The following is a 24,549-nucleotide window of genomic DNA, read 5'->3' on the forward strand; positions in this document are numbered from 1 at the left end:
GCAGTTCAAGCTTCAGCTTTGGCACAAGAGATGTCTTCCAGTAATTTAGAGGGAAAATAAATCAAATGTACTCAGAAGTGATTAAAATAAATAAAACACTGATGGAATGCATCAACTTGAATAACAAAAGGCTGGAAAAATACAGAAGCTTTAACTAGTTATTCAGATGAACTGATCGAACTGCAAAAATCAGAGGTTGAAATGAAGAAAAGGCTGACTGAGTATGATGCTTCCCAGGAAGACATGTTTCAAAAAATGGTACAGTTGGAATACAGTCAGAAAATGGAGCACAAGGAACAAACTGTATTCATTTTAAGAAAGCACAGATAAGCAACTGGACTGGTATTCCACAGCAGGATTTGTTTATTGAAAGGGCACCTCAAGTGTATGTGCCAAACCTGGCTATGTGAAAGCAGCAAAAACCTGTATTAGTAGAGAAGTAATCATACCAGCAGAAAGATTTGATCCTGACAAAACTATGGCAGAAGTGAAAAGTATTAAAAACTGGGGATAGCAGCATGTTTATGGAAAATGATTAGTCACTATACACTAGGCAGAAAAAAAGCAAATTTATCCCAGTAATCAGGAAATGGAGAGAGGCAGGTGTGAGATTCAAGCTGTTGTATCCAGCTGTCTTCATAATAATTTCTCCTGGAGAATCAAATACATTTTTGGATGGAGAGTAAACTAAGCAGGAAATAAAAAAAGTTTATCCAACAAAAAGTGAGCCAGCAAACAAAAGGGTACTCTGCTTTGTCAGATAAACCTTTTCCAAAGTTCCAATCCTTGAAAGAAAAAAAGCAGAGCAGTTGACTAAAAGAAACAGGAGTACCTTGGACTTGAACCAGAGTCTGGTGTTAGGAGATAGATATGAACAGGAAGAAGACCAGCTACATTTAAATTAGTGAATAAATGGGAGATTATAAATCTTCAATCACATTTGTGAAACATAGCTTTTCAAGACAAAGTTGCTAACAAAGACTGGACTTTTGTTGACTTTGTTAAACTTGTGGGTGGATTGTCAAGCATATACCTCACTTCATGCCATTAACGTTTAGGAGGACACTAACAGTGAAAAACTAACTAAGTAAAAATGTTGCTCCTAGTATTTATATCATACATTTCATGATATAAACTGCTTGCTATACAATAAATCAGTTATTGTGCAGTGTGAAGTTAGGTGTATTTTAAATGTGGAGGGAGTCTTCAGTGACTGTTGCCTGTATTAAAATGCCAAATACTTTTTACTTGTAAGAAATATAGGCATTACAGTAAAACAAGAGACGAAAAGCTGAGCAAAGTTTAAGTTAATATGGTGTGCTCTTGGACTGCAGGGGTGGGGTTTAAAAGTGGACCTATTATATTATATGTAGAATTAAGAAATTCTTTCTTATTTTTACAATGGTGAATGTCTAGATAAAGGCACTTAAACCATAAACAAGTGTTTTTATGGTCTATATTACAAGCTCGAAAGCTTAAAAGAGAATGCTCTTTTATCAAGCTGTAAACATCGACACCACTAAAGAGTGAAGACACAGAACAGCGATTTTTCTTCCCAGGGAAAATAAAAAATCACTGGGCCATTTTCAGGGCTTTGCCATTTCCTCCACTGTGGTGCAATCTCAGAGTTGGTATATTTAAGTAGGGGGTGAAACCCCCCACTTTTTGTGTTTGCATTTTTTTTTTTGTGGAACAGTGATTTTTTTTCCCTGGGGGGAAAAAATCACTCTTCCGTGTCTTCGCTCTTTTCTGGTGTCGATGTTTTCAGCTCAATAAAAAAGCGCTCTTTTAAGTTTTCGAGCTTGTAATATAGACCCTTTTTTGTAAGTAAGTAGGCTTGAAAAATAAGACAAAATTATGAAAACCATGAAAAATGCCAAGTTTCTTGAGTCTGCAAAAGATATTTGCTTGTTCTTTTTTCCATTAGCAAATGTTTTTATGCATTTGAAAATTCTGTTCCGAGTTGAATTTGCAAAGATTCCTTCATGCATCTGCAAAGCTGTTAGCATAGCCAATAACCTGAAGTCAGAATCAAACCATGTACTTTATGCTTATGATCCAAATACCTTAACTATTTTGCTAAACCCACACCCTTAAAAGTACACCTTCATAATCAATAGGATTCGAACATGTGCTGGGAAACCCCACTGGATTTTGAGTCCATCACCTTAACCACTTGGCCATGACTCCACTGACCAGGGACAAATGAAAAGTGACACAATAATACTGACTGCTATAGTGGCTCCAATAGTGATAGAAGAGGGAAAAAAGACAATAGTAGATTTCTGTTAGTAAGGGGCTACTGGTAAGGGAGAAGGATTATATTGGCAAACATTTAAATTCCATCAAAAACTACTATTACAGAGCTTAATAAAAGTTTTGGAGAAATAATTTTCAGCAGGGAATATTACTTATATATGGGGTCTGGAACTTGATTTACAATAGTGAAGTTCTATCTGGAGGACCTAGAAGGGAAAATATAACAACAGAGGATAGGATTCTTAAGAAATATATTAAAATATTAGGTATGGAAGATGTAAATTCAGTAGTAGGAACTTGGGCAAAACTTACATATTATTCCTCAAGGTACAATAACTACGCTAGTCTGGGAAGAAATTATACTTAACAGGAATATGTACATTTAGCTGAAATGTTTAATAGAAATCCAATAACTATTTCAGATTATGCACTAATAAAAACTAAGATGAAATGCAAAAAAAAAGGAAGAAAATCCAAGACCTACCTGTTAAAAAGAAATGAATTTAAGAGAGCATATAACAAGATAAATAACTAGAGATCGTGTAATGGTATTAAGAGATATTTTAGAAATGTTATGAACATTTGTGTAAAGCAGAGAAATGCTGAAAAAAAGAAAGAGCACAAATGGAAATATTTAAGGAAAACTTAATTATGCCAAGTTTAGAGGTAGATGAGGCTTAACAACTAACAGATAAAGACAGGAGGAGATGAAAATGGTGATGTAGAATCAATCTTCAGGAAAGTCTCTCGCAACAGATGGTATTCCTATGAAAGTTTAGAAGTTAGAAGGGATGAAAGTGATAAAGATCTGGAAGATTTTAATGGTATTTTAAAAGGAGGGGAAACACCAACCATGATTAAGTGTTTTTTTGTCTATACTAGCTAAAATAATGCTATGGGTGTTGCCAAAATTGACAGATATGTATCAGTGTGGTTTTGTGGAGGGGAGGCAAACATTTCACAACTTAATAGAACAATGATGATATGTTGTATTATTATATTGTGTTGTATTGTAAGTACTAAGCTTTCTGCACTTGTTGGCCATTTTACACCTAGCTAATTTCCTTCAAGGGTGTGAATCAAACAGTTTACCTTCAGGTTGTGAGGAAAACACCTCAACCATTATCCAGAGGGAAGCAGAAAAGTAAATACTGCTGCTGGTGGTAGGTCTTGACCCAGAGAAAGCATTCAGCAGAGTAGGCTAGGATTTTATGAGTACGGCAATGGGAGCATTTATTTCCATGATACAATAATAAGGTTAATTATATGAAATATCGGAGGCGAGAATGAAATTGGGAGGGCTCTTCTCTGATAAGTTTTGTTTGAACAGAGGGACAAGACAGGGGTATCCTCTTTCTGCTTTATTATCTGCTTTATATTTAGAGCCACTGGCAAAGAAAATAACAGACTCAGAAATGCAAGGATATAACTGGTAAGATAATCAAGAAAAGTTGTCTTTATTTCCATATACAACTTCTTTTGCTCATTTTTGCATATGGCGTTGGGGTGTCATTTCAACAGTGACAATCATCTAAATCCAAGGTTCACACCACTGGGTGGCTAGCCCTGCCACAGCTGTTCTTCCATACCACACACTTGCACGCACACTCCCATCTCTGGCAAATATAGAATGTCCAGTCTACTTACTGCATGTCTTTGGAATGTTGGAAGAAAACTGAAGCACCCGGAAGAAACTCACGGAAACAGATAAAGGACATGCAGACTCTGCACAGAAGTCATCCGAGCCAAGAACTGAACAGGAGAATTTCTTGCTGTGAGGTGACAATGCTATCCACTACACCACTGCTGATATTATTTTGTACATGATAAACACAGAAAATGACAGCTTAGTGTTGTTTTCAAGTCTTTTGGGGTTATAAAAGTCATAGCAGATTTTTAACAAAGACTATAGCTGTAAATCATGTACCCACACACAATCTGGTTCAGCAATACCCGTAACTACTGGGGCATAGGAAGGTGTAGAAGTATGGATTAAAAAGGCTTCTGTTACGGCAGCCAATGATATGTGGAAGAGACTAAACAAAAGATAACAAAAAAGCTGAGAAACAGGAATCTCTTGTTTATAGATATGAATATGGCTAGTAAGCTACAAGCAGTGAAAATGTTTTTAGTCCCTTTAGTTTTATATACATGTCAGGCATATTTTTATCAACCAGAGAAGTTGTGGACAATAACAATCAGTTGAAGGAACTTATCTGGGATGGGAAGAGAATGAGAGTTAAATGGTTTAAGTTTATATTTCCAACAGAACTAGGTGGTTTAAGATTACATGATTTGAAGGGATAATTTAGCGCTACCAGTTAAGGCTCATATATATATATATATATATATATATATATATATATATATATATATATATATATATATAAACATATAAATATATATAACAGAAGCAGAAGTTTATACATCAAAATGGAAAGGGATGATGAAACGGAGGAAAGTTCAAGAAATAAAGACAGAGTGGGATTCTGGATGCAGATCCTTAAGAAAAATAAAAACAACCATACAAAATATTATTACTACATTTATAAATTAGCAGCCAGCACAAGAACAGAGAAAGTAGATACTACCAATAGGAATAATTGCAAGAAGGGTACAGAAAAAGGGAAGAGAGGGCTGGAATTTACTGGAGAAAACTGGCAAAGAAACCAAGGTACTGGTAGCAAATAACTAGAGAGGGAAAGGTAACAGAGTGGGATGAGGCCAAGAAGATGTTTGGATTGCAGACTAGAGACTGCCTTCCCTACAAGGGATTGATATTAGAGTACAGGCAAAGAGAAAAGGATACGGACATTTTAAGTGAAAGACCCATTCTGGTGGAGTTTTTAGTTAAATCTATAATACAGGTTACTGTTAAAAAAGGACAATTGGTGGAGCAAACAAAATATTGCATAATTATAAAAATCAATCAGAGGAGATTAGAAAAGATTGAGAAGAGAGAGTGGATAAGCAATTCACAAGGAAACAATGGGAGGACATATGTATGGTTCCCAGATATGCAACAAAGTCTAGAAGATTTAGGGTTTTTGTTTAGAAGTGTTTACATAGGTGTTTCATACCGCCAAGCAAACTTCAAAGAATTTTCTCTCAGGCAGACAGCAAATGTTGAAGGCATAATGGGGAAGAAAGATGTAACTGAGAACATATGTTTTGGGAGTGTAATGCGTTGTCAGATTTTAAAGTTCACTGAACCTACAGACATTGCCAACATACTGGCTGACAGGTTCAGTGCAAATTTCTCCCCCCCCTCCCCCCCAAAGGAGAAATATCTATACCAGAGGATTGTATCCTCCCAAACATCTCAAATGCTCAAGTAAGAACAGCTCTCTCCAAGGCGAAAAACACAGCATCCATGGGACCAGATGGTGTCCCCGGTTGTGTGCTCCACGAGCTCATTGAGGAATTAAATCCGCAGTTAGGGCAGCTGTTTAATCTTAGCCTCACCTCAGGATACGTACCCAAGGAATGGCATACGGCTACTGTGGTCCCATTACACAAAGGCGGTGCCTCCACCGACCCTGGAAACTACCGTCCCATCAGCTTGACAAGCATGGTCTGCAAAGCTATGGAGAGGATCATTATGGAACTCATAAATAAAGACATAGGGGACCTGCAGACATTGGATCAAACCCAATTTGGCTTTGTCAAGGGCAGATTGTGCCTTTTAAACTTGGTTGACTTTTTCGAAACAGTCACCAAGGCCATTGAGGAGGGCAAGGCAGTCCACACAGCCTACCTTGACCTGGCAAAGGCCTTCGACACGATACCACACTCAGGCATCATAGAAAAACTCACCAGTTTAAATGTGAACCCATACGTCACAAGATGGGTTGCAAACTGGCTAAGTGACAGAACCCACAGGGTTAGAGTTGCTGGCGCCATGTCAGATTCAAAGCCTGTCACAAGCGGTGTCCCACAGGGCTCGGTCCTGGGTCCTCTCTTGTTTGGCATCTACTTTTCGGAAGTACAGGCAAGCACAGGAGGATTATGGCTGACAAAGTTTGCAGATGACTGAAAACTGGGCGCCACAGTTGAAAACACATCAGACACAGATATCCTTCAGAAGGGTCTCATAGAAACAGATAACTGGTGCCAAAGCCATGGCCTAAAGTTAAACGCTAAAAAATGCATAGTCATACCCTTTGGGAAAAACAAGGTTACCCCTAGCTACCATATAGGTGGCAATCCACTAAGCACAGAAGAGGTTATCAGGGATCTGGGAACACAGGTTGATAGCAACCTCTCATTTAACATCCACGTGGCCAAAGTTGTTAGGAAGACCTTCTACATTGCCCACCTGATCATGAAGGGTTTCACGTCTAGGTCAAGAGAGAGGTCATCATTCCCCTGTACTCATCACTCATCAGACCGATGATTGAGTACAACACCCCATTTGGAATGTGTCTGACCCGACACCTACAGCAATTGGAAAGACCCCAAAAGTTCCTCACCAAAAGGATAAAGGGTCTCAAAAATATGTCCTATGCTGCCCGACTGAAGGAGCTCCAGCTCTACTCAGTCGCCACACTGCTCAGAGGTGACCTGTGCCTGACATACAAGGCCATGTCCAACCCGGAATTAATGAACATGCTTCACCTCAAAAAATCTAAATCCATCAGATCCACAAGAGCACGAGACTTAAACCTTGACACGGTCATAAATAGGACGTGCTGGAGGGACAGATTCATCACCCAGAGACTCCCTATGCTGTGGAACAAAATCCCGGTACATGTGAGGCAGAGCACCTCGCTGGCCTTGTTCAAGAGAAATCTTGACCAATGGATGGGAGATCGCAGGTATACCCCAGGGATTACACCAGTGTCACTGCTTGACAGAGGCACAGCAAAATAATGGGCACAATATCCTTCAATAGAAAGGGGTGGCGTAAGCCACAAAAACTCTGGGCTAGGCTTATAAATGCCCTAGGGCAGATAGCCTAGTATAAACCTATGAACCTATGAACCTATGAACCTATGAAAAATTCCCTAGTGTACTCTGTCAGAGACTCTGGTTGAGCACATGGCTGTAACTAAAGAAATTAATGCTTGCGCTGTGACACAAGGTATGAATTGTTGAGACATAGTAAGGACTTGTGCTTAATTCTGTTGTCAGCCAAAAAAATTAATTCTAGAAAATGAAAATCGGTGTCTAAAACAACTGCATCTGAAGTTTTAGTTATTATAAAAGACAAAAGAAATGAACGAAAATCTTTAGAAAAGGGAAGGAGCAAATTATGTAGAAATAAATGGAATTTGAGCATGCAGAATAATGTTCAGGAGGAAAAGTGAAGTTTAAGGGAAGGCAGGAATTAGTAATTTATGTAATGTTGGACTGATGACAGTTACAAAAAAAATAAAAGAAATGTGATGTACAATGTACGTAAATGGAAAAAATTTTAATAGTTTGTCTGGCTGTTAATGTATGTTTGCCTATGTTTTAAATGATTATTTTTTAACACCTTTATTAAATTATGTTATGTGATTAACACATTAGGTAAACTGTCTGGATAGACAAACATGATTGTCAGACAGACCAGTAGCATGGTATATGGACAAAGGGAACAATATTCTTCTCAGGAGTTTTCCTGGTGACTCGTATACACCATGCCAATACTACCACTTTCCATGCCTTCAGAGCAACACCCAAAAGGGTTAGTAAACAGAAAAACACTGATGACTCTGGTGAAAATGCTAATTGTAAAACAAAGTTATTTTTGGAACAAAATGAGGAGATACCTCAGGCCCTTTGTTTCCAAGGCCAATGGCTTTTTGGACAGGATGCTGTTGACTGGGGCCTGCAGGGAAAGTGCCTGAAAAGACGCGGTAGGAGACATTAATGCTGTCAGTGTTAGGACCACATTTATGCAACAGTCTGCTATAGGATCACCAACATAACTTGTGTTGCAGAAGAAATAGCTGTCAACCAGGCATGGGAAGATAAGTTGACAGGTGGTGGGCTGTCAGTTGAGCCACCTCTGATGGAGACAGAGGAGTTTCTGGCCTCTGTCAGTGGCAGTGACACAGTCACATAGTTTCATAATGTGGTCCTACACACTGGCACAGGGCTTCATCGTGCACCATGAGTACCCACTGGAGATATTCCAGGTACACAGTGCTCTTACTCTGCAACAGAAGTCATAATTACTTTTAACTCCTTACTCAATGGTAAACTTATTAAAGGTGTCTGATGTAGGTTATGCAGGAACATCAGAGATTCCCCCTGCATAGCCATCACCAGGTACAGTATTTAAGGGCTACTATTCCCACACCTGACTTTTATGTATGCTCCTGTTGCTGGGTCATACTTACAAAGGTTACTGTACTTTGCTATTCACAGGTTCTTCTCGGTCAGACACCACCACTGTTGAATTGGCACTGCCTGATAATATAGAATCTGCAATGTCTGATGACCTGCAACAGTTATAGAGTACATAATGTGTGTGTGTGTGTGTGTGTGTGTGTGTGTGTGTGTGTGTGTGTGTGTGTGTGTTGGACACAAGGAATACGACCAGTGGCTCTCCCACACAGACCATGGACATAGCCTCTGAACATGCAGATACCCAGGAGACACACCATTCCAGAACAGGTTACTGGGGACACTAACAGTCAGGGCAGTGTAGTAAACCCTACCAGATGTGGCAGGATCTGCCCCTAGTCCCCTTAGGCTTCTGGTTCATGCAGGGGGGGTTGGGTACTGATACTCACTAGAGATGTGGTTACTGTACTCCCCACTCAAGTTGCTATATCAATGGCTGCAACGAGCATATGTGCAGGGCCATCATGGAGGCACATGCTAGTATCACCACAGCCAAACTGGAGTTAGTAAGGTTGATGAAGGGTGTGCAAAATGATCTCTGGGACTGCATGCCCCCTATGTGTGACTGTTTTGACAGAGTAAATGCCATATTTTAACATACCATGTTCTCCCAAACTTGTCTGCTGTGTGGCAGGTGCCATCCATGAAGCCATTCCACCATTATCTCTATGGATGGTTGCTTTGTGGCCATGGGTGGCAGAAATTGCAGTCACAACTCATTAGTAGTCCCACAGCTATGTCTATTGCGGAGGTCTATACTGCCAGGAGAGGACATTCCTGGGGTTGTGGCAGTGGCATGTCTAGTAATGGACATTATTCACATTGTGCAGCATGTGTACACCTAGAAAGAGGTATGGCATGAACCAGTGCAATTTGTAGTAGAGTTAGGTCTCATGGTCGTGTGTATGCATAGGATGCTCAACCCTCTTTAGTGCACATCATGGATCTGCCTACTAGACTGAGCCACATTGCTTGCAACTACTGCCGAGGCTGTGCCCCAGCAGGCAAAATGACAAACATGCGCTAACACACCATCACAGTCCACAGTGCATCAAGCATACAGACATCCAGTGACACTGGTCCTTCACAAAGCCCTTTAGATTAATGCCTCCTAACTGCCACACACTCAAAACTCCTACAAACAAGTGTAGTCTTGCTTTTAGTTGCCTCAGCACTCATACACTTCCCTGTGAAAGACATCTACATATGTACCAGCTTGGAAAGCCAGTAAAGCACTTAGCAAGTGCTGTCCCACAGACAGCAAATAAATATAATTGTAGGAAAAAGTCAAGGACAAATTTTAAATACTGTCTTAATTTTACAGACTGATGTCTGTAAACTTTTAAGGATGTATGAGGAAAGATATTCAGGATCCGATGAGAGTGAAAGAACATCCCTTTCTTGATACTAGACAGTAATGGTGCTTAGGGGCTGTGTAACAAATGTTACACCTCTGAAAGCACTGTTACAGTTGAGTCTCATGCTACATAAGTATATAACAGGTTTATATCTTATATCAAATTCTGAAGCATTGCCAGGGTGTTCCATGCATTACATGTATATTACACGTCCATGTATGCATACATACACGTGTGTGTATTAAACCTTTCTTAAAAATAAAAGAAACTGACATTTCCCAAATGTATCAAATGACAACTCTGAAGAATGTCCACTGCTATTTAATGCAAGTATTCAAAAAGTTTCAGCAGAAGACAATATAGCCTAATATAGAAGTTCAGAAAGACATTCAAGGGATGTACACTGCACAGTTCTGATGACTAGTAGAATGGCTGTGTCAGAGGTTGTTGCTATTAAATAATTTGCTGATGTGGCTTGCACACTGCTAACTCAATGCCAGAGGAGGGTTATAAGTGAATGAACAAATGGTACTGTAAAGCAGAATACATCTTCCTCTGAATATTACCCCTTAGAGTCTGACATGCTCTGATCTCTCAACATTCCTAACCATGGCAGCCTCCTGAAGGTAGGAGGAGGAGACGGAAGAAAATGACAAGAGCTACATATAATGAGACAAGTGCTTCCTTACAAAATATGCTAGTGCCACAAAACACAGGAGAAGGTTGGCCCTTTTCTTTACCCACTACTAGCTTACTGGCATTGAAACTAGCATAAATCTGGTGTCTACATATTCAGTATGAAATTGTGGGAAATTTGAAGTTTATAAACGTGTGAAGAAGCAGGGCTGTCTATACTGCTGACATGAAATATCAGTGGTTCTAAACGCTGTTCTGGTGGCAATGGGATTGCATTAGCATTTTTAAATGTTGTTCTGGTGGCACTGGGATTGCATTAGTATTTTAAATGCTGTTGTGATGGCAATGGGACTGCATTAGTGCTTTTAAATGCTGTTCTGATGGCACTGGGATTACATTAGTGTTTTTAAATGCTGTTCTGATGGCACTGGGATTGCATTAGTATTTTTAAATGTTGTTCTGATGGCACTGGGATTGCATTAGTATTTTAAATGCTGTTGCGATGGCACTGGGATTTGTATTAGTGTTTTTAAATGCTGTTCTGATGGCACTGGGATTGCATTAGTGTTTTTAAACGTTGTTCTGGTGGTACTGGGATTGCATTAGTATTTTAAATGCTGTTGTGATTGCATTCTAACAGCTGGGAACAGGTTGCAGTTTCATAATGCAGAATGTGGAAAGAGGAAGCTTGAATTACAGTATTCACTATTTGGACAGCCTGTGTCACAATAAATGCTTTTACAATAGTCTGTTGAAAATGACAGCTAAGAAGAGGTAAAGGCTGTAAAGTTTCAAATCAGTTTGTACATCTCACATTCTAATCTTCTAATAATTTTTCCTGTGTTCCTGTGCATACTGCAGAATAATGTAATGCTGTAGCTGAAACACCCTGATATGAAATAAATTAGTGCACTCAGCACAAATTCTACAACAGTGAATTAGAATTTTGGTACTACAGCAAAAATGTAATTTGCATTGACCGATGTAGTGTAGGGCTGTTTATTTTTTATATATATATATTGCTTGCTTCCATACCCGCTAATCCTCTCTGCCCTCCCCTATTGGTCATGAGGGCATTTCTTCCTCCATATTGGGTATTTCCAGCATGGAGGTGGAAGATAATTTTATTTATTTATTTTACATTTGTTGACCGGGAAAAGTCCAACTGAGCTACAAAATAGCACTTTTTGAGCAGATGCCTGGGGAGAAAAGCTCCAGGAACATCACACAATACAATAGAAACAATTACAGATACAATAACATTTTTTGCTGATATTTACAGCAAGAGGTTCTTCGGTTCGATTCTCAGCTGGGGTGCCTTCTGTGCAGAGTCTGCATGTCCTCCCAGTGGTCACATGGGTTTCCTCCGAGTGCTCCGGTTTCCTCCCACATCCCAAAGACATGCAGTAGGTGGATTGGACACTCTAAATTGGCCCTAGGTGTGAGTGTGTGCAAGTGTGTGCCTTCTGTGGAAGGTTGGACGTCGGGCTGGCAACTCGACACCATAAAATTCCACTGCCAGTCATTAGCGGACAGATGATCTGCTGTGGCGACCCCTGGCCGGGAAAAAGCCGAAAGAAGAAGATGATGCAAGTTTCGAATATTTATGCATTATCATTAGTAATGCAGACTATGTGAAAAAATTAAATAAAAATATTCTTACAGTCAAAGTATTAGTACTATATAGACATTAGGTACTTTTAAGAGGTGATTTAGGGGAAGGCTATAGAGAGGGAGAGGCTAAGCTGAGGCATAAATAATGTAAGTTAGAAAGGGACAGATAGGCATGGTCAGGAGGAATAGATGTGTTAGTACAGATGGGAGTAGAGTAAAGTTTGGGATTATGGGTGGATACAGTTTACGGTGGGTGAGTACAGAGGCAGGACGAGATGTTTTTAAGTGTTCTTTGACAGCTGCTTTGAATTGTTTAGGTTGTTTTATTAATCTAATTTGAAGTGGAAGCTTGTTCCATGCAATGGTAGGGTGATAGCTGTATAGGTTGCTACCCATTTTAGTCCTAGTTTTGTGGATACATAATAAGTCTTGGTCAGAGCTGCAAAGTAATCTAGTGGGAGAGTAGTAAGGCTGAGTATAGAATTATCTGAAGCTGTGAGTGAGGATAGTTAGTGAGTACAAGACAGAGCAGGGACGAGATGTTTAAGTGTTCTTTGACAGCTGCTTTGAATTGTTTAGGTTGTTTGTCTTGGTCAGAGCTGCAAAGTAATCTAGTGGGAGAGTAGTGAGATTATAAAGGAGGATAGGCTAGGGCAGTAGTAAGGCTGATACAGTATAGAATGAATTATCTGAAGCTGTGAGAGAAGAAGCACATAGGGTAGTTCCAGCCAGTTTAAGTGTTTTAAGTGAGACACAGTGATGAGTTTTAAAAGTACGGTGGGCAGAGAATCTCGCTATCTTATTATAGGCCGAGTTAAGTTTTGCTAGGAGAGGGGTATTCAAGTTAGTGATTATTTGAGAGCCATATAGTAGACTAGGTAATAAATAGGTATGAGATGATGTTAGTTTGGCTTTGTAGGTGAGAAACTTTCTATTTCTATACAGGAGGCCTAGTTTTTGATGAGTCTTCTTAATGCAGTTGATGATGTGCAAGTTCAATTTAAGTTGATCATCTATTGTGACACCTAGAAGTTTGGAGCTTGTTTCAGCTACTATAGGAGTCTTATTGAGAGACAGTAGTAAGAGAGGATTTGAGATGGGTAAGAGTTTTGGGAGAAAGAGTAGGAGTTTTTTTTTTTTTTTTTGGGGGTTTAGGATTAGTTGATTGTTGGTGAGCCATGTTTCCACATAGTTAAAAGTAGCCTGAGTTTTAGAGATGAGATTAGAGGGAGAATCAGTGATGGTAATTACAGCAGAATCATCCGCATATTGTATAAGAGATGACTGAGAGCAAGAAGTACAGAACAGATTTGTAAAAATGTTAAATAGCAATGGACCTAATATGGAAGATTGGGGAATGCCTAGTGGCCGTCAGCAAGATAGCCATTAAATTACTCTGTGGTCTACATCTTGGCAATGAGAGTGTTTTCTTGTGAGGCTCCAACTCCAATCCTGGTGGCAAATGTGAGCATACTATCCTGGGATTTCCAACACCTACTCCGTGCATATGCACACTTCTATCCACTTACTAATGTGAACTACCATCACTGGTTTGCAATTACCAAGTCTACATCTTTGCCATTGAGTGCCATACAAAATTCATCTGCAGTATGGCAATTAGCAGACCAGAAGCCACCTCTCCCATGATAGATGAGCTGGGGTCAGATGCTTACTCCCATCCTCCTAAACTATCTGAACTCAGATTAGGGCTTTACCTCCCTTCAACACAAGTCATCACTGATGCTTGGATAGCTGCTTCTTCTTACTAAGTTCAACAGTTTAAAAGCAGAACAACAAGGGTTGTGCATCTCCTCTATCAATTAAACCTTTGTAAATCTTTGATGATTTTCTGGGAAGGCCAGCAAAATAGGACCTCAGTCTAAAACAGGACACCCAGAACAGCTTAGAGCAGCTTTTCATGAAAATAGAACAGCCTAAGTCAGGTGGCACTACAGAAACAGGTGCTTGCAGCTGCAGTTCTGGCCACCACTTCTACTACGTTAAAGGTACAGCAGGCTGCATGGTTATCTTCCACTTGGTTGATATAGTAACAAATTTTTCAAACAGATTTCCACTCTACTCGATCAGGAAGCAGTGCCAACTTTTCTAAAGCCTGCTAAACTGGAAAAGTCTGGAAACGTGACACGTGAGACAAGTAATCTTCAGCTAGCTAGTCCACTCTCCTAGACATAGTGGTTCTGTTGTCAATCTTCTCCAAGAATGTTTTCAAATGGTTTTCCATTTCTCTCAGTCAGGAAGAGACAGCTGTTTAAAAGCCTGCACAGACAGAAGTCGTCTAAAAATTACAGACATAAGGCAAGTAATAAACAGCCTGCTTATTCACTGTTCCAGAAACATTGATTTTGTCACTAATCTTCTCTGGTCAAGGAGTCTGGAAAACCTAATCTTGGCAGATAAAAACAATATTTTCTTTATAAGACCATATGGGGGGCACTGGGAAAAGTGATACAACTTAATAAATGCAGAAAAGCCTAAATCTGGATGCTTTAAAGCTTAAAAAAGGCACTTCTAACAACAGTTTACAGGGGACAATTTACCAGCAGCAGTACTGATTACTAAACAGTGTAAATCCCTAGGCTGTCCAGTAGATAGCTAAATTGTTTGACCAACAGAACATATGTACTGAAGTTCAAGGGGTTTCTTCTGAATGTAAACATATCACGAGTAGTATCCTGTAGGGCTCAAATTGGCCTCCTGGTTTTCAGTCATCTACTTCTTCAAAATCAAAACTAATGATCCAGACTTGTGGTTGTCTACATTTACTGATGATAGCGAATTGGGCAAAACTGCCATCTCACTTTCTGATGTACAATTACTTCAGCAAACGCTCAATTTTGCCAGCTCTTGGTGTGCTAACAATAGTCTTAAGCTAAACAGTAAGAAATGGAGTGCTGTTTTATTTGGTAAACAATTTTCCCACATTCTCTCATAGAAATGACACACCCCTTCAAAATGACACTGCCAAAGAGGGACTTGGGCAGTTATGTTGACAAGTCATTGTCACTCATCTAGACAATTCAAAAATCTTCCTGTCAGGCCCATCTAATTTCCAAAGGCATCTTGTCTACAGCTAAAGAAGCTGTTGTTAACCTGTACTTATCTAGCATAAACTGAAAAGTAAGGTGTACAAAACAGTGGTGCAACTGTATATTATAGAAACCTGAGCAGTGAAGGCAGAGCAGTTGAGGAAGCTAGAGGTGATGGAGATGAAAAGCCTGAGATGGGTGGTAGGATGCACACTGTGGGATACATGAAGAAATGATGACATTAGAGCACGAGAAAAAAATCTCAAATTGCAGTGAAGGTCAAAGAGAAGAGATTATGGTGGTCTGGGCACATGTGCAGGAAATCAGAAGAGAATCTGGTGAAGAAGATTTGGGATAGACAGGAAGTAGAACCATAGGTGCCCAACAAAAAGATGGATGGATTGTGCGAGTGAAAACCTGCAACAGCCAAGCATGGCTGTCAAAGAAGGTAAAAGTGTGGCAATGAATCAAGAGAGATGGTGACAGAGTATCATCCCAACTACATGTAGAAAAAATGGGAAAAAAGGAGTTGTTGATGATCTGTCATAACACTCATCACTGAATATAATGTTCCTTTCAGCATGCATATTTCTAAGCATACTTCTCAACCTGAGAGACCCAAGAGAGTTTTAACTAAAATTATCACTAGTCTCAAGTCCCTTGGTTACCCAGTATAAAGTAGTAGAACTCTGCTTGCACTCAGCCTACTACTGACTACTTCATGATGACTCTTGTGTCTTGCTTTTTGAGCAATGAATGATCCTAGCCTACACAAACTCTTACACCTCCTCAGAACCAGCAGTTCCAGAAACATCCACACAAAGGACCTCGGCCTACAACAACTAAATAAGACACCTATTGAGATCTTTATCTAACCCAATGCAATCCATACCTATGGAACAAGCTATATACCAAACAGTGTAGTACTCTGACCGCCCTGAAAATTAATCTCAATAACTGGATGGGCAGTTCTAAATTCTTCCTGGAGTTATCCTGTGTAACCTTTCTGTAGACAAAAATACAAACAGAACAAATCCACATGTTGTTAAAGGTGGCCCAAATAAAGGTGCAAACAATAGAGAGGAAAATTCGGACACACCACCACAGTCAACAAGTATTAAAAAATATATTCGGTCCATTAATAGCTTTAAAAAGAAACAACGAAAAGCTTAAAATCCCAAGATAAAATACCACTGGCTGCTGAAAAATAGGATAAGCGTTTTCGGCCTTAGCCTTCTTCAGATCTTTAAATGGCATACGTAATGTCCTGACCGAATATATTTTTAATACTTGTTGACTGTGGTGGTGTGTCCCAGTTTTCCTATTACTTTCTGAAGACAAAGCGTGAGTTATACAGTAATTTAATGCACTTATTTTGACAGGTTCTTAACTGTCTTAGTGACTACTTGTGTAGTATCAATTTATGAACCAATTCAGCCTGATAAAACAGGATTTAACTGCATCTGAATGAAAGTATGCAGGACTGATATCCACTCCAGTGTGTACCTCTTTAGCCTAAGGATCTCACCATAGGAGGGGCCCTCAGAGAAACATATCTGGCAATGGAGGATGATTCATCATCTTTTCAGTCTCAAACACATAACCTTCCTCAAACTTGAACAGGCCAAAAGCCTCTGAATAAATCTCTATCCAGTGCTCCTGCAATCTCTCCTACAGCCCTCTTTTTTTAACTTCTCCAAATGTTTTGGGTTTCTAATACAATGACAGGAATGGACGCCAGTCCTAAGTCCGGGTATAATTAAAGTTCAGGAAATTAGTATTGTTTCAATCTTTGATGTTTACCAAGAGTACTCCTCTCAGCAACCGCAATGTACATAAACTTCCCTCCTTCTGCATTTCATAGAGTTAACACGTATTGATAACATAATTTAAGTATGCTTGAAAATTATTTATTCTTTTCTTTTTTTTATTTTAATAACCCTGATCCTTCTACTGTTACTGGAACTTAGATGCCTAGTTACAGGGGAGAAGGTGTGATTGCCAGATGCCAATGGTGCAGAAGTGCTGATACTATACTGGTGTATTTGTGGTCAGAGCTGAAGCACTTCCTCGAGACTGTATTTCTGCATTTCTAGCCATGTCTGAAGTGCTTTGATGCTGCTCCAGTTGAGATCTGAAGGCTTGTGACTCCATCATGAGCTTTTGGACAAAATCAAGTTATATCCCCACATTTCAAACAATTGTTCATACATCTGGAGCCATAAGGATTATTTTTTACTATTTGTCACTAACAAATCTCTACTGTGGTAGTGTTCATTATATTTTAAGTCTTAAACTAGATTTTTAAGTCGTAATAAACAGAGTAAATATTCATTTTGTAATGTTTTGTAATCAACCTACAATATCTCGGTGATACTGCTCAAGCTACATACACACACATACACACACACACACACACACACACACACACACACACACACACACACACACACACACACACACACACACACACACACACACACACACACAAACACACAATTAACAGCATTTTTAGCCTGTCCATCTATGAGCTTTCATATTTGGCTATACAATTCCGTTACTTGTTTTTTGAGCTATCTAGAAAATATATGAAAATTTTACAATATGTATAAATACTACATAAACAATAATTAATATCTCTTTAGGAGCTCTACACAGAGGTCAACTATCAAAGCATTGTGTTTGCCCATCATGTATGCATTAAGATGAACATTTTAATAAACTGTATGCAGCACGGTTTTGAAATTATTAATGCAAATATGATCAGGCTATGTCAGACAACTTCAGGTGTCAGTTGGATGTAACTACAGAAATGCCTGGAGACGTCACTAAGGTATTATGAGTTTCTGCAGCAAAACGCTAGTAATATCTGTAGCAAGCAGTTTATTACAGTTTCAGAGCAGAAAAGCTTGTTTTCCCATTTTTTAATTTGGATTTTTTTTGTGCTCCTCAACTTATTGCTGAAAGGGGCACTAGCTAACTTAGTTATGGTTCTGTCAGAATTACCTGGGTGTCTTTATCCCCATGTTACTCTAGTTTGTACTTGCATATCAAGGAATTGTCACACAGTATAGTATGCAGGACACTATAATGACTAGGTGTAGCTATTTTAATGATTAATGTTACTTTTATCCCTTCTTCTTTGACCACTATACCTTGTTTCTTTCTTAACTGTTGGTATTGGATGATCCAGTGTGATCAGAACTTCTTCATTTCCTGTAATTCTTGGTGGCTCAAGTTTCCAACACTTATTGACCACTTGCATGTTGTAATGTTTTCACAATCATCAAAAGACAGTCTAGCCACATTATTGCACCTTTCAGTATAGAGACCCTCAACTATGAGCATACTGCAACCAACAACAAGATATGCAACTCTTTCTAGTTCTTTTAGTACAGAACCTATATTTATCTGCATCTTCCAGTTTTGCAACTGACTTTGTAAACCAATGTGCATGCAGTCCACTGTCTTTAGATGACATAATTAATCTTTCATCAAGTGGGTTAAATTCATAGGGGAGTTCTCTATACTTACCACTATAACTGTGGGCTTTCTAAGTTTTCTTACCTTTTCTTGTCATCCTTCCAGCCTGAGATTTGACTACTTCTGGTTTGATTTCCATTCCAATTCTGTTCTGAAATGCTTTAACTATCCTGAGCAAATATGTCGTCTTAGACTTGTCTTCTTCGCTGTTCAGAACTTTCACTATGTTTGAATCTAATGTTGCGCCTTTCGGCTTTTCCCAGTTGGATCTAATAATGTCAACAAATACGTATGCAGTCCCTTGACTGCACAGTCAGTTTCAAAGAGACCCATACCTCCTTCAAACAGACGGATATACAGTGTTTCTATGCATTGTTTTTTTTTATATATCATCTGAAATATATTAATCACTTTTCAAGTTTTCTTTTCCAGGGATGCAATATTTTATGGGGCCAGTCAATTACATCAAAGCTATAAATTAGAACTGGAAGAAGAAGTTGATTTATAGCTTGAAATTAATTTTTAGATGTCAATGCAGTTCTCAATATTGCTTTTAAGTCTTTTAAAGTATTCCCTGCTAAGCTTTGTTCTCATTTGTTCATATTGTACTGCTGACCCTTCAGCCATTCCCAGAGATGTGTTCACTCCCTCCTCAAATTGTTTTATAAATAATTCTTGTCTCAGTTTAATATTTTCTCTGTGCTTCAGTCTTCCTGTTGTAAATGTAGCACTTGTGCATTTATCAAGACCAACTTTCACTCTTACATCATCTGAGAATGTTTAACCATTTCAATATGTGCTTTTAGGTGCATGTCTAAGGAGCTATACATTTTCAAATCATGGAAAAAAGTAGATAAGATCTCATTGGCCAAGGCTGTTTTCAGATGTTAAGTTGTAGCCATAACCTACTCTATTAATGGACTAGAGGTAAGGCAAAACAGCAGTGGTGACAGAGAATCACTGTAGAATATGCTCCTTTGGATTTTTATCCCAGGGAAAATAATTTGGCCTTTATCATGACTCAGTTGTAAGCTCTTTTTCCACTTTTTTATAATGAATTCTATGTAATTTATTAGTGTTGGGTACATTTTATACATCTGTAAGCATTCCATAATCCATGGATGTGGGATGCTGTCAAATGTATTTTGTAATCTATCTATGCCAGAACTGGGCTCCATCCCTTTTTACAGCTCTCTGTTTTGTTTTTTTTAATAATAGATAATCCTGTCTTCCACATGGTTTTCTTTTATACCCTTTTTGTTATATTGTCACTTTGTTATATTGTCACTGCTGTTTTTTTCTAAGTATATAATTCTGATATATAATTTATATATTGTCAGAAGCCAAGTTATTGGTATATAGTTCTTAGGATGGCTTGCAGGTTCATTCTTGAGGAATCGGATGTTTTTTCTGTTATTAACCAGGCTAGTTAGTATCTGTTCAAGATGTGCATATATTTATATATTTGTTTTTTTTTTTAATCAAAGTTAAATCACTGGGCAAAGATGTTAACACATTTACAGTCAGAAGTTAGGTGCTGCATTTGAACCCAGGATTTTCCAGTTAGGGCAGGCTTTCTTAATTGTGTTTTATTTTTCCTGACTTGCTTAATTCGATTTCATATCCTCTATATCAGAGCTTCTTACTGCTTTTTAACTATTCTGTACTATAACTCTTCTCCCACATGCATGGCAAAAGGGCAGCAAAGATAAAATGCTCAGCCAACAGCAGGTACAACCCTGGCCATGGCACAATGATAGGGAGATTTCCACTAAAGGTGAAGCGTGTTTGCATGGCCTGACAGCAATACCACACTTACCTGCTACATGGTACTCTCATGCATTAGCTCAAACATCTTCCACAGATGGTTGAAAAGACTACCAAAGTCCAACATAAGGAAAGAGGAAGCATGGACAAAGGTCATCCAATCCTCACTGATGAATGGTCAACCAAGGAAGATGTAAGCAAAAGGAGTCATTCTCGAAGACAAAAGTTCAAACTTGGCAATACACTCTGGGGACTAAAAAGCCCATTCTTTGTGTCATAGGGGTATCAGCTTGTCCAGTTGAGAGAGTGGAGATGTCAAGAGCTGAACTCTAGATTTTGCAAGCAACAATAGATGTTGGGGTTCTTCTTTCTTCATATTGTGCTCAATCACAGATAAAGAAAAGGAAGGTGACATCTCATCAAGAGATTTTAAAATGGCTGGCAAGGGAATGGAGGTCACTGAGGTAAGCTGGACTTTCAACAGCAGCTAGGCCTTAATGCTTAAACCAAGGCAACTAATCCCTTAACTGCATTATGACCCTGTCTTGGGTTCTCCCAAGTTCTCTGGCTGGTCTTTGTAGTGATCAATCCTCCAGCACAGCAAACTGCTGGCCACTGATAAAAGTCTTGAAAAAAGAACATCTCTCTTTCAGAAGTCAGTAGGTCGAGTAGTTGAAGCACTGGCAGAAACTACTTCATGACCCAGACCTAAGTAAAAAATGAAACACCTGTGACTTGTAATCAACCCCAGAAAATGTATGAATGGTGGCATTAAACTTCTTAAGCACCAAATACAGACTTTTTAAAGTGATGCACACAAGGTGAATATTCAACTGCATGAATGGCCAGAAATATGGGGAGACTGTGAGAAAACACATTTCCCTTAAGCCATGCTATACAACGGCCAAAGCAGCATGGATCCCTGGATGTAGGAGCTTGACATTTGTAGAAAAGCACAGCAATAGGTTACAGAAGGAAATATCCAAGCATTCCCCTTAAGTATTGTAAAGTTTCAGTCTTGGATATTTTAGAAAAATATTAGGAATAAGATACTAAAGTCTGAAGACAAGAGAGAGCCATCTCTCCTTACCTGGACATTACAAGGAGATAATGTGAGGGACAGGTCTGTATTCAATGGTCTGAGGCTAAAAACAGTCTTTCCTGGAAGAAATAGGGGCTGATGAAAATGTTTGGTTATGCAGTATGTCAAAACAGAAGTCTGGTGTCTTGATTTTTAGATATTGTTTTGCTTTCTCTGTTATATATTACCAGACACAGAAGAGTACAAAAAGTATCCTGGGGAAGAATGTAAGAAAAGTAAAGTTGAAATTGCACAGCTCCTGCCAGCAAGCAAGTGTACATGTAACTGGCAAGTTCCAGCACTGGTCACAGCGTGATGCTCAAACTGTAAAGCAAATTGAGAACTAGAAGCTTAAGACAGTACGTTATCATGGCACAAACAGACTGGTATAAGGCAAGCTGTATACTACTGATTCAACAGTCAAAGAATGAGTTATGTATGCACATGGAGAGAGATGACCGCAAGTTTTCAAAATTCTGTTTCTGCACTACCTACCCGATATTCGATTAATAGTCTTTATAGGGCATACTCCCTGATGTGCGAGTTTCCTTGCAGATCAGAACATAACCTTTTACAAACGTCAGCTAATGCTTCCCATGCTTATGCTTGTCTGACTTTATACATTAACCCCCTTCCCCATGTCAGAATATTTTCCCTAACTGAACTGGCATTCATCTTGCCTTAAGACAACAGTGACTCAAGACTAAATAAAAGGCCTAGCAAAAGAAAAGTGCTACTGGACCTGCCTTGGCAGGAAAAGCAAAAATCATTATGATCCTCTTTTTCCTAAACTTCATGGCAACACAGGCAACAAAAATTCATAAATTAACTGAGATGGATAAAACATGGCAAATGGCTAGTATAAAGAGACAGTAGAAAAAACACAAGAAACTGTGTACTATATAGCTTAACACACAGGACTTATTAGCAACTGGTTTTCAAGAGTCACTTACAGTCACAAATACTTAATTCATGGAACAATCAGTTGGTAAAATGGCTACCACAAAACAGGTCACGCAGTTCCAAAGAAAAGTGAAACAAGAGTTTGTTTAAAGAAAGCTGTTGATGCAGTATCTATAGTTGCACTCTTGCTACTGTCGCAAACATGTAACTGAAAAATCAGGCATTCTGTAAGATCACTTACATGGTTGACCTTCTGTTCCTCCTAATATGGCAAGTCGTGCTGACATAAGACCAAGCCCTAAATAACTTCAAGAAGAAAAAGTGTTAGTAACCACTTACATTATAGTATGCACAAAGCAGCATAAAATGAAATCTAATGAACAGTTTCAGTAAATCTACACTGAAGTAAATAAGAGGTAATGCCATAACTACATCAACAACTGATATGCCAGTGTTCCCTCCATAGTGGGTTACTAGGATTTTCTCTTCACAATCACTAGATTGTGTTCACTTTTGTTCTCATACCCTATGGCACATGTATGCCTACCAAAGCACATCAGTGCACCTAGCTCTTGCATCAATCAATATTACCCTATTCACTGAGCAAGTGCAACAGTTAAGACAGAAAAAAAACAGAGGAAATGTAGAAAGCTATATAAAAACATACTTGCCTGACCTTACAGGAAACTTCAACCACTGCTGTTAAATGACAGGCTTATCCAAAGGTAGGGAAAAGACGGGGTAATAAGTACTCAAAGCACAGGACTTACTCACAGATGAACTTAACAAATCTGTTAATCTAACATTAGGAGCCTTCTGCAGTTGGTTAACTGTCCAGTAGAACAAGTGGTTCATTTACAACTTCATGGAGGCTAGAGTTGGAGGAATTCTGCATGGAAAAGATGTTATATGATGCCCACGGTAGCCGCAGCACAAATGTCCACAATATAAACATCTATGGAGTAAGTCCTAGAAGCATCCATACATTTGATAAAGTGGCCCATGATGTCATTGTTTTTCAATGGACAGTTTGCCACCCGATTGCTAAACACAATGTTCACTTGGAAAGGGTTTACTTGGCTACTACAAGCCCCTCCCTTCACTCCTGAAGAACAAAATATGGATATACAGTTATGATCAACATATGGTTGCCCCAGCTATACTTACCACTGTAAATGTGGGTGTCCCAGATTTCTTTCCTTTTCTTCTTGTCCTGTTCTTTATTTTCTTTCTTTTGATTTGGGGATTTTTAGTTGTCAGCTGATTTTGTTTACTTCTGGTCTGATTTACATTCCTACTCCTTTCTGAAATGCTTTTGCACCAATAGGTGTTCTTACATCTTCCATACTGAATACATAAAGGAAAAAGCTACTAGCTAACTAACCAAATTCTCATCCATTTATGCTTAAAAGGAAAAGTACAGACCAAAAGGGTACCTTTTATAATTACGCTCCTAGACTATCAACATACACCCAATGCTTTCATCATAAGTAATACACAAATCCCACATACAACACCTACAGCACACTAAAAGGGTAAGCACTCCTCAGTAAGAGTGTGAGTTAACTCAAAACTAGATTACCAAAGAAAAGAAGAATGGGGGTTGGAGCTCCTAATGCAGCAATGATCCTTAAATTCAGAATCTATGGTAAATAATACAATGTGGTGTTGGGTCTCCCTGTCTCATGTAAGAAGAGAGGCACCTAGGGGCAAAAATATGAACATGGGGTGCTAATCTCAAATCTTTTAAGCTATTAGGCACAAGTTTTTTGAAGATGGAATGACCAGGGTCCCTTCCTTAGTGAATCAGCACCTTGCAATACATGGGAAGAGCTGTTCTGCACAGAGGATTAAGGCTATGAACCACTAATGAGCATCCCCTGTAGCCCCGAGTTTGATTTTCATAGTTTCCATTGTTTATTTTAACACACTTAGTAAGTCACTTAACCAGAAAGTGCTGTCATAATACTCTTGAAATGTGGCATTTGTAGCTAATGGGCTTACTTGGTTAACAAGTAAACGATACTTAAAAGGAACAAGTTTTAGGTCATATGCATTATTTATT

General features: G+C 38.9%; 1 protein-coding gene across 2 annotated transcripts in view; it reads right to left on the bottom strand.

Moving 5' to 3' along the window:
- ENTPD6 (ectonucleoside triphosphate diphosphohydrolase 6) overlaps positions 1-24,549 on the bottom strand; it is a 921,044-nt gene that overhangs the window by 108,743 nt on the left and 787,752 nt on the right. For both annotated transcript variants that reach the window (XM_044057700.1, XM_044057708.1), the window contains exon 9: positions 22,726-22,790. In XM_044057700.1, the coding sequence (XP_043913635.1) occupies positions 22,726-22,790 (65 nt within the window). The remainder of the gene's footprint in view (positions 1-22,725; positions 22,791-24,549) is intronic.

The sequence above is a fragment of the Protopterus annectens genome, chromosome 1.part2 (assembly GCF_019279795.1).
Source record: "Protopterus annectens isolate FY-2018-M chromosome 1.part2, PAN1.0, whole genome shotgun sequence".
In the NCBI taxonomy this organism is placed as follows: Eukaryota; Metazoa; Chordata; order Ceratodontiformes; family Protopteridae; genus Protopterus; species Protopterus annectens.